Source organism: Centruroides sculpturatus, unplaced genomic scaffold (assembly GCF_000671375.1).
Source record: "Centruroides sculpturatus isolate CEXI.00-Female unplaced genomic scaffold, Cexi_2.0 scaffold1862, whole genome shotgun sequence".
Lineage (NCBI taxonomy): Eukaryota > Metazoa > Arthropoda > Arachnida > Scorpiones > Buthidae > Centruroides > Centruroides sculpturatus.
The window spans coordinates 29,894-41,867 of record NW_019386047.1 but is presented as its reverse complement, the minus strand read 5'-3'; the positions used below and the strand labels follow the sequence as shown (position 1 = coordinate 41,867).

Here is an 11,974-nt window from a genome sequence, read left to right as displayed (position 1 = left end):
TTTTTTTTTTTTTTTTACAGATAATCTATATTATCCACAAAAAATAAAAAATATAGTATATACTTTACTTTTTCTGTAATAAGTCTGTTTCCATTCAAACATTTCATGTCAGAGAATGAGGTCAATATAGTTTTATAAAATAAGTACTACATCCACAGTGTGGTATTTATACATACACATCAGATTTAACTGTAGTTTTTAGTTTCGCATTCTTAATATAAATATTCAACATGATTATTAATACTTGAAAGGAAAAAAATTTAATATAAAATAAATTTTGTAAATTTTAATATAATTTGCTGAATCATAACAGACCTTCCAGATTTTCAGAGTATACACTTACTAATTTTTAATTAATTAAAAATTAGCATAAACATAGTCCAAAAAGATGGTAGTTTAGAATTATGATTGCTTAATCTATGCTTATATTTTGTGTAGTTTTCTGACTAACTTTATTTTGGAAAGCTTTATATTATTTTGAGATACCTAGTACTTTGAATTTAAGATGCAAGTTTTCTTCTTATCCTGAGCTTAAAGTTGGAATACAAATTAAAATTTTTTAAAATAGTTTTTAAATATCATTACTCAAAAATTTATAGTATAAGTATTTTATTTTAAATACATTTTTAATATTCTTACTACAGTTTAAAAATTTTAAAATAACCAAACCTTACCATCAAATTTTTTTCTGAATTTAAGATATCCTCAGATATTTAAACTAATCCAATATTAATTATTTCTACAACTTACATTACATTTTAAAAATTTAAAATTAAATAAGTTACCTTTTTTTGCAACCTTATTACTGAAGTCCATTTCTTTTCTAACAGACCTGTATATTTTTTATCTATTTCTCCAGGCTGTAGAAAAAAAAATAATATTAATGACTAAAATTACTTATGTAATTAATTATAACTATTTAAAATCTACTTAATCTAATTTACTCTCTCTTAATAAATGAATAAAATTTTCAATATTTTATAAATACAAGTGACATGTACTAGTTTTTCAACGTTTTCTTTTTGATTTAATAATTAATAAATTTTGGGAGTTTGCGAGATCAAATATTCTGCTTTCTGATCACTATACAACAAATTGAACAGTTTCATAACAAGCATAAACAGAACAGCATGCAGCAAATATTTTGGTTTACATTCAAAATAAATTAGTTATGTATCTTTTAATTTTTCTTTTTTAGGGGACAACTTAGTATACATCAAATATTTTGTTTAAATTTAAAACAAATTTTAGTTATTTGTAATGAAACTATTTGTTCCATTTATGCTTGCTATGAAACTGTTTAATAGCAATTTTAAGAGGGAGGATGTTTTTCCAAGAAACTTTTGCTCCTAAACCTTTTCAGCATTTTGTTTTTGATAAATATAGAATAATGGAATCAATAAGTTTGCTGAAGAATATCAACAGGCTTATAACTAGAATGGTAATCAATTACTTAATTCAAATTTTAATCAATACATTATATAAAATTCAAAATAATCATCATGTAATTCATTTAGAATAAATATTAAAAATCCTACATAAAAGTTTTTTAGAAAGTATTTACAAACATATAACATTATTATTATTTAACTTATTTCTTAATTACAAATTACAAAAATAAAAAAAGAACCCGATATATAACATAACTAAACACCAATCGTATGCCGAAAATCTATCGGGCTAGTTTTAGGCTAATTACTAAATGAATTACGTAACCAATTTGGCTCTAGAGGTAGGCGTTATGCACCATCTCTTATTAATATTAATAATTATAAATAAATAAATTAATTTAAATAATTTAGAACCGCTGGGAGAAAAAATCGGCCCGGAGCGGGACTCGAACCCACAACACCTGCTTACCGTGCAGATGCGTTAACCGATAGATTTTCAGCATACGATTGGTGTTTAGTTAAAAAAAGAACATTTTAATTACATCTTCATTGTTTCAATTTTTTATCATTATGATATGTTTCTTGTCTAGTCTTCGTATATATTTGTGAGCATTATGTTGGCCTTCTTTATCACTAGATATTACACTGTCACTGGACTCAAGACCAACCTTAGAAAATCACTTTATTTTTCCAAAAGAATGCATTTTGGACCTTAAGTCCCTCATCAGCTTGTTGTAATATAAATAATTATGAAATTGATACTACCGCATTTACGAAAAGTACAATAAAATCATGACATTTGGTAAAATGCCAGTGACAAATCATTGATTATAGATCAAAATTCCATGTGTTTGATTAAACGTGCTGATTAAATGCTTAGAACAATTAAAACAAGCAGTAAAACAAACAGTACATGTAATAAAAGACAATGTTAAAATAATAAAATAAACATATTCACTGTTAAATGATGATGATAAAATAAATATACAGTGGGTGATCAGTTAACGAATAAATCGAATAACGAACACTTTCGCGAAAGATTTTTATGATCAGACAACAAACACTTTACTGAACAAATACAAGAAGAAGCAACATAAAATAACAAATACAGATTGATCTTCCTTTGTCTTCAGGCAACAATTCAAAACTTTTTGGAGCGCGGGAGACGTCGACATCGACATTCTACCCAGTATATACTGATCGGATAGTATTCCCCATATTTGAAACTCTTCCGTGTAATTCCAGCCTTTTATATTTCTGACAGAAACAATTCTTTTACGTTTTCTTCTGAAAATGCAGATTTATGCCGACATCTGCTATTAAAGATCCTTTGAAGTGGGAGGATGTCAGAACAACAGTCTTAAAATGGCATCCAAATCAGGTTGAGGTTAATAAGCCTAGGAATCTCTACAATTACAATGCTATTAATTAATTCTGAAAAATCATGAAGACAGAAAAGCAATCGACATTGGACAGATTCTTTAACCCCCACAAATGGAAAAAACATGACTAATAAAAATGCAAGACTGTGTATATATGTATTTTTATTATTACATATGAATAAACGTAGTAAGAAAGTATATATATTTTATTTTTGGGGGTCTCCAGAATGAATTAATCAAATTCCTATGATGACATGTTTAAATTAAAGCATTCTTTTAATCTAAAATATTTTTATGTTATCAGTTAGTGCTGCATGGCAAATTATATGGGAGTCCTATTTAATTGTTTGTATAATATAATTTGAATTTTCAAAATTATGCAGTAATAGTTAATTGGTTCATAAATTATGGTTTTATTGTGTATGCAGTAATTTTTGGGAAATTTCGGATCCTGAAAATATTCTGCACCATGCTCATAAGTTACATTGAACATTATTTCTTGCTACCTTCAGACATCTATACTTGGTCAGCCATGTTGTCAGTAAACAAAATCAACAAGGTGGCCAAGGAGACAAATTCCCTGACATTTTGACAAATTTCCTGACTTTCCATAATAAACACTAATGAAAATCCAACTTTCCAGGTAGGTTGGAATCCTGTATATTTATATTTCTCATTTCTATTATTTCTATTCTAATTTCATTTCCTTGAATAATTGTAATAACCAAGACCAAAGTAAACATCTTATAGAGCTCAAATGTTTAATAATTCAACACATAAACAAAGATTTATTTTAATAATAAATCATTCTGCAGAAAGTTGTTTCAATGGTCTCTACAAATAAAAATTTCAAGAGAAGTTTATAAGATTTTCACTGAAATCCATATACCTTTCAAATAAGTGAAATTTATTCAAGTTACTTTAAAAATATCAAATGATGATATATTCAGTATGTATGGTTTCATATATAAACACATTTTTTAGAAGAGATTTAAATTAATTAGTTTTTTAAAAGTAAATACACAAAATGCTTTACGCTAATAGAAAGATAATTTTTATTTTATAGCTTTTGATTTATTTTAAATAAATCAAAAGCTATAAAATAAATATATTTATTTTAAATAAATCAAAAGCTATAAACAATTATGTAAGATTTTGATTTTATTTAATGACTTTAGCATTTGTAAATGAATTTTTTCCTCTAATCTATCTATATAAATGAGGATGTTTGTTTGTTTGCTATACACTTGTAGGCTGTTTGACCAATTGCTATGAAATGTGGAAGTTACGTTCAATTACTTCTAACTTAGATAATATCATACATTCCACCCGAAATTATCAATTGGTTTTCCATATATCGATTAATTTTTGTCTACATTTGATTACTGGCTTTACATGTAGTGTCATCTATTTAACAAAATAAATTTAAAATTGAAAAAAATTTAACTAAATATAATTCTTACCAAAAAGGACATGATTTCAATATATATATATATATATATATTATATTCTCTGAATTACTGTGACAATGATATAGCACGAAATGGACACATCATTACACCATTACTGTGACAGGTAGCACATAGCACTTGCCTGCATGGAGTATAGTAGTGTTTTACCCCTGTACATCATAATTTTCATGTTAGCAATAGAATCATGCCAGTTATGTATCTAACTCCATTCAGAGCAAAGTTTTGAATTTAAATAATGTGACTTTCAGTTTATAGTTAATTGGGACCTCCTGCCCCTAAGCTTTCTATATTTTGTCTCGACTTTCATCTATCTAACTCTGTTCTTGAGATTAAGGAAAGACAGAGATGAACAGATGACAGTGACAATTTATAGGTGTACAATTTTTTCAAATTGTAGCCCAATAAGTATCCTCCAGTAACCGAGTAGATAAAACTACCAAATACTGGTAGTCTGTCACAGGTTTGCGCATAGCCAATGGACTGGCCACGTGGAGTTTTCTGGGTTTTCTTCACGTTAGTAACGCTTAAATTGGAGCCAGCTTTACATAAAAGTCTTTCCAAGATGCATTCTCCTTGGCAGATCGCTCATGTGTTGCATTGCCATAACCAAATGCCAAACCAATTTTAGCACTTTCTATAAATGTGATATTTACAGACATGCTTAACTACCAAGAAACCTGAACATCCTACCCCCCAATTTCATCTCCCCTTAGTAACTGAAGCCCATTGCCCCAAACTTCTTTCACTGATACTACTTTTAGATGTTCTAATGTTCAGTCAAATTAATGTACAGTACATGTAACAATTTTAAGGCATGAAGTAGAGTTGGAACTCTTTTTCTGTGCCAATGTTTATTTTTTGTATTTATTATCATGGTGACATTGCTTCATTCAAAATTTCCTGTAGTTGTAGTTTGTGTAATGTGCACTTTATTCACATGTTGAGTCTTACTGTCAAATCTGCTTCCAGCATGCTTATGCCACTACTTTCAAAATTTTCCTACTTAGATGTTTTTGCTGAGCTTTACTTTCTCAACCTGGTTTCACCAGTATTTTTTACAGGATCATATAAAAGCAATTATTCTTGTATTTTTACAAGACTTTTTTTTTATTTAAACAAGTTTTATGTGAAGTCTTTCAGATGTTAAGGTTAGCAACTTTGATCCTGCATGGGGCCATCACAACCTATCCAACATAAACATTTTTCAAATATTAATAGTAGACCAGTATTAAGTAGTATTTGTTGAGCATCCTCTCTTCTGAGATGAGGTCAATTACTACTTTTGGTCTAACTTCAACCTCCTTCCACAACACTCTTCTTCCTATTGGATCCACCCACCTATGGTGCCGACTGGGAATGCATTCAGTGTCCTCATCCTGTAAACTCCCATGTAAGGCACTTTGTTGTGGATGCTTATATTTATATATTTATATGCCTTGCCAGGTATGCAATGCCATATATGGGAGTTCACAGGTTGAAGACACTGAATGTGTCCCCAGTTGGCACCATAGTAACCAACAATGGTTATATCGTAATGTTAAATATACTGGAAGAGAAGATCAGACTAGAGGTCTGTGTAGTGTAACTGGCAGCGCACCTGCATGTTAAGCAAGAGTTGCAGGTTTGAGTCCCATACCAGGCCGATTCTTTTCTTCCAGTTTAGTCTAAAATTATTTAATTAAATTATAATTATAATAATAATAGAAAAAATACAATATCATATTTTTAATTCATGTCTACTTGATGAATAAAATTGAGCCATTTCATACCATCCAAATATCACAATAAACATGACAATGGTAGAGTGAAATAACCAAACTCTTTATATGGTTTTCATTTTAATATTTATTATATAATAGTATTTGATTTTTATAACTACAAGCATTATCTAACATATGGTTTATCACACTGAGTGACCAATCTAACACATCTTAAAAATTTTCTTCCTCTAATGTACACAATTTAAAGAATTTTTAAAATGTGTTAGATTGGTCACTTGGTGTGATAAATCCTTATGTAAGATAACATTTGTAGTTGTATAAATCAAATATTAAATATAATAAAAAGGTTAGAATACAAAATAATCTAATAATCTTAATTGAAACTATCTCAAATACTATAGTAGATATAACAGACTTATCACACTGCTACTGGTGATATCAAAATGACACTTATATCATCAGAATGCAACTTTATTACTGGCATGCATCTTGGTACACAACACCCTCATCAGCCCTACATAAAAATATATAGATATCTATTGTATAACAAATTTGCAGAGAAAGTGACATTAATTACAATCCACAATTTAAAACATACCTGTTCAAGATTTATTTCCACCCACACTGCACAGTACTATGAGGATTGCATGCAAGTCTCTGTTATCTCTACTATAGTATTTGAGATATTAGTTTCAATAATTTTTGAAACAAAGCTGTTTTATAATAATATTAATGTTTGTACTTATTTTGCCCAAGCATAGCTGGGCTTACCTGCTAGTACAGTAGAGCATCGATTATCCGACCCCCGATTAAACATCACATCGGTTAACAGACTGTTCTAGTCGGCAGATTTCAAATGTCCACTAGTGATGTGGCGCTACAATATTTGGCTATGTCTTGGCTACTTTGATATTATTTTTGTTAAATTTTTGCATGTTTTAGCTGGTAACACTGGCTTGACCATGAAAGGGAGGCCAGTATTTAAACGATACCTAATTTTCTAATTATGATTGGTTGTTTGTTTTGTGAGCAATAAAATAATTTAAAAATAATTTTTAACAATAGAATAGCGACGATTATTATTTTTAAAAAAATTTGTTAGGCTTAACATCGACGAAAATTCAATGCAAAGTTGGTTAATAGCGATATACTAATATACTATACTAATAATGTATTTTTTTCATTCTTTTTGGTTATCCGATTTTTTCAGTTATCTGACCAACCCGAGTCCCCAATTGAGTCAGATAATCGATGCTCTACTGTATTAATATATTTTAAAATAAAAAAAGCAAGAAATTTTTAATCAATATTTTAACTGTAGAAAGAATAGTCATCAGGAACAAGTTATTCAAAGAATTCTAGAATATGAACTCAATTTTAAAAATAACTCTTATTTTTTAAGATTTAAACTTTTAATGTTTTAATTTTATCCTCAACCAAAATTTGTTAAATAAAATTATTATAACATTAATCAGGCCCGTAAACTAGATTTTAAAAACATTTGTTTCTAATAAAGATTTGCTGGAAAACATGAAAATGTGATATTGATTAACGTTAAGATAAATTCCAGCTTTGAATGACAATTTCATATTATAATATTAAGCAATGTATCTTTTATTCTAATATAAGAACATTCTATTCTTCTATAATATGTTAAGTTTATTTTATTTTGGAATAGAATGTCTCTTATTGTTTCATTTTTCTATGAAATGCAAAATTTATTCAATATTTAAAATCTCACCATATCAGCCTCCTTTTTAAAAGCTTCAAGAGCAGACAAACAACCACTGCTTAAAAGATAATCAGCAATAGCTTTATTCCTGTAAAAAAAAAAGGTTTCATGTTTATATATATCAAATTGCATTTTGAATCAACAGACTATTAAAAAGTATAATCCTTTATTAAAACTATTGATCTAAATATACTTGACATACATTTATACATTGTGTGCGCGCACACAAAATACACAGTAAAACTTCTGCAAAGACAACCAGCTCCCAAATGACCTAATTTTCTCTTGAATAAAATTTTTGGCCCATATGTCAAAATATTTGATTCCCTTTAAAAAGACCACCTCTTTACCCAACCAACGACAATCCTCTTACAGTACAATAAAAAGATACTGCTTGACCATGTGCTACAAATGTGGCCTAAAATTGAAATATTTTGTGGACTAAATATTTTAAATGAAAACTAAGTTTTAGATAACTTTCTCTGTCAATAAAATGACAAATTGAAGACAAGATGACAAGAGTGTCAGAGGCAAAATTTACTGTTAATGGACCTTGACTTTGTTTGTACAACTTACATTTGATCATAACTGCTCCTTCTGTGAAGGTATGGAAAAAAATTTAAGGGATTTCTTAATTACTGTAATTTATTTACAGTATATACAGTACAATAGTATTTAACTTTCACTTTTATAACCACTTAAAAGGGGTTTTTCTGTAATGGTTATGGTAATTAATTTCAAAGAACTGGTACAAATACTGGTGTAGACTGCAGATTGTATCTTTACTGGAGAGGGATTGGCAAGAATTCCAATCAGAAATGCATTTAAATAAAATATCAGAGAGTTAATTGTCTTTTGAGTAATTTTTGAACTTGGGTGAATGTTGGATTCAAAAGACATAATATTTCAATTTATTCATCTGATAAACCTCTTTTAAGTGGTTATAAAATTGAATGATTATATCAGGCAAATATTGCTAACTTTAGCTTTGTATTAAAAGTAGTTATATTATTCAAAATCAAAATAAAGTTAACAACATGATTTTAAATCTGTAAATTACAATATGGTATCTTTGTAAACTTTTGTGAGTGCACATATATTTGGAAATAATACAGTATATATCAGGATGGAGACTCATCTTTAGCCAGATATGTCTTTGTTCCCTGTCTTGATCCAATTCCCCACACATTAAAATTTTTCTGAGAATTACCAAAAAAACTAGGACTCGTAGCTTCACTTTTAAATCATTGTGGTGACAACCAGATGGCCAAGGCAGTTAAGGCATCAGTCTATTTTCTGAGAAGTGGAATCAAATCTAGATAGCAACTCCAGAAACTTTTAATTAATAGAGAGATCCCGAATAAGTGTCAGTCACTCCTCACAAAAGCACATGAATCAAAACAACTGACTGCTAATAACTGATCTCCCATGACAATTGCCAAAAAATTTCAGTTGAAGTTTGTTTTTTTCCACTTAACCAATTTTATAAAATGTTGGAATTTTTTTAGTTAGTTAATGAATAATTTTTAATATGAGATAAAACAATTTAATTGAAAAAGATTTTAAATTAAAAAGGCATGTAAAAAGAGACTTTAAAAATTTATTCATTTATTTCATGGCAAAACTGCATGACATTCCATGCAAATAAATTTAATAATATTAGCATGGCCATAATGCTGAAAAAGGCATCAGTTAATTGATATTTGCTGTACTTCTGCATTTTTTGAATGAACTGTAAAGATGTTAGAATTTTGGGTGTTAAGATGTCAAAGTTTTGTGCAAGTGGTTCATTCTTTATTTTACTGTAATTGAAATTGTACACGTGATTGTCATTTTTACTTTACTTTATATGATTGTCTTGTTTTACTTTACTGAGTCAGGATGCAACTGTCTAGTGCAAGGATGGACAACTTTTTTCTATGTAAGGGCCACATTTAAAACTTTTGAACTAACATGGGCAACACATGAGAAAAAAGAAACAAAATTAAGTAAATCACATTTATTTATTCATATAAGATTATAAATTAACATAAGTATACTTAATTTGACTTCTGTCACTGATGTGAATGCAATATATCTGAAATATTTGGTTAAATATTAGTCACTGCTTGTTTTAAATTAGTTTTGATGTGAGACTGTTATCGATTTCTTGTTTTACTTTTTACTAAATTTTTATTAAGTTATAGAAAATAACATTAAGATTTTTGCTGCATACTTCCTTAAGTTTGGAAATTGATATATTTATTAATATTTTGTATGGCTCGGGCAGGGCTGGATCATCGCATAGACAAATGAGACAAATATCTAGGGCCCGGTCAAACTATTTTGAAAATATTTGCAAATAAGATAGATTACTCTTCTGTTGGACAACTGTATAATACTGGTAAAACTGATAAAATATTACATTATTTAAATATTAACCAAACAGGTTAAATTAAACAAGTAAAACGGCAAAACCGTATTTGGGACACGACTATGTCTCGGAGACACTACTAAGCGGAATCACTTTGACGCTCAAACCGGATCTCTTTCTCATTCTCCAATCTTCTTTGGTATTGCTGCTTTTGGGCACAATCGTTCAAACTTCGCCGGCCATGATCACGAGGTCGTCCACAATGCATTTTTGATGAAATTAACCTATCCGATTTCAAAATTTTTCTCTGTTGCGCGTCGGCCCAGGTTGAATTTTTGTTGACGCCTAACAAAAATTTCTCGTCTTTGAAAAAAATAATTGTGGCTATTGTATTGTCTGAAATTTTTTTTATTTATTTTACACAAACAATATACAGTTTAACCCGATTATAACGTCAAATTTTTATCGGTTCCACGATTTTACTATACTAGATAATGTTAAAAAAACCTACTTGTAACGACATAAAACACTGTTTTAATGTCATATTTGAAGCACTCCCAAATTTACAAAATTAGATTACAAATTTTATTTAACAAAGAAAATACTACATGTTCAGTCCTAGGGTCAGAGTCCATTTCCTTGAATGACTGTGGGTGGTACTCTTGCCACCTGACTTCAGTTTGCCTGTTTGTAGAGAGAGTCCCTATTTTGTATTTTACTTTCATTCGGTTCCCTGAGTACCTACAAGTCTGGTTTTTTTTATGCTCACATGATTTGGGCACTTAATACTCTGTGCCAAATTGCAACTCCTGACATGTACTCCTTCATACCTCTAACATTGTGATACAGCAAGCAGTACAATTTTATAAACAAGACATAGTCTTGTTGACAATTATTTTTTTAAGGTAATATTGCTATTGTACAACAACTTTTGTTAGACACTTAATAAAACAAATTTCAATTTTTTAAATTTATAAACAAACTGTTCAAACTTTTCTAGAAAAACTAAAATTTATTGTTGTGAATTAAATATTTTTTATTAATAAAAATTTAAGATTTGTTTTAGTTTTTCACATTATTTAGTTTTGTTTTATATTTTTTGTGCACTCTATTTCTTGTGAGAGAGAGAGAGGGGGCCCCGTAAGAAGAAAATGTCTAGGGCCCCAAAGTGGGTTAATCCAACCCTGGGCTCGGGTCACACAAAAATTAATCGGCCGCATGTGGCTCAGGGGCCACAAGTTCTACACAAACCTTATTCTAGATCCCTGGTCTAGAATAAGGTTACCATAAGTTCAGAATCAGAAATTGGGACATTTCTGGTTCAATAAGTGGTAAAAGTAATAGTATCATGGTAAAAGTTAATAATAATAAAAACACCTTTCTCACTTTTTCTAGCAAGTTTTAATAAAATGAACTAATGTTTTCAGCTATTTTGAATAGCCTTCCTCAGGTTTAGCATAATTTTGAACATCAATTATAACAAGATTTAAAATCATCGCTAAACCCGATGTAATAGCTAATCTCCAAACGTACGCCGTAAATCCATCGGGCTAGTTTTATGGCTAATTACTATATTAATTACATAACGAATTTGGTACTAGAGGTAAGCGTTAGGCGCCATCTCTTATTAATATTAATAATTATAAATAAATTAATTAATTTAAATAATTTAGAACCGCTGGGAGAAAAAATCGGCCCGGAGCGGGACTCGAACCCACAACTCCTGCTTACCGTGCAGATGCGTTGCCAGTTACGCTACCCGGACCTCCAGTACGATCTCCTCTTCCAGCGTATAACTATGTAACCATCGACGGTTATTACAATGCCGGCTGGGGACACATTCAGTGCCCACGTCCTACTCCTATACGGCACTCAACCGGCCATCGCAAGCCCCGGCAAGGCGTAATATATCTACAATCATCG

At 29.6% G+C, this 11,974-nt stretch overlaps 1 protein-coding gene across 1 annotated transcript in view; it reads right to left on the bottom strand.

Moving 5' to 3' along the window:
• LOC111613309 (lissencephaly-1 homolog) overlaps nt 1-11,974 on the bottom strand; it is a 56,042-nt gene that overhangs the window by 22,302 nt on the left and 21,766 nt on the right. The window contains exons 3-4 of the mRNA XM_023354659.1: nt 7,708-7,786; nt 786-860 (exon numbers count right to left, since the gene is read on the bottom strand). Coding sequence (XP_023210427.1) covers nt 786-860; nt 7,708-7,786 — 154 coding nt within the window. The remainder of the gene's footprint in view (nt 1-785; nt 861-7,707; nt 7,787-11,974) is intronic.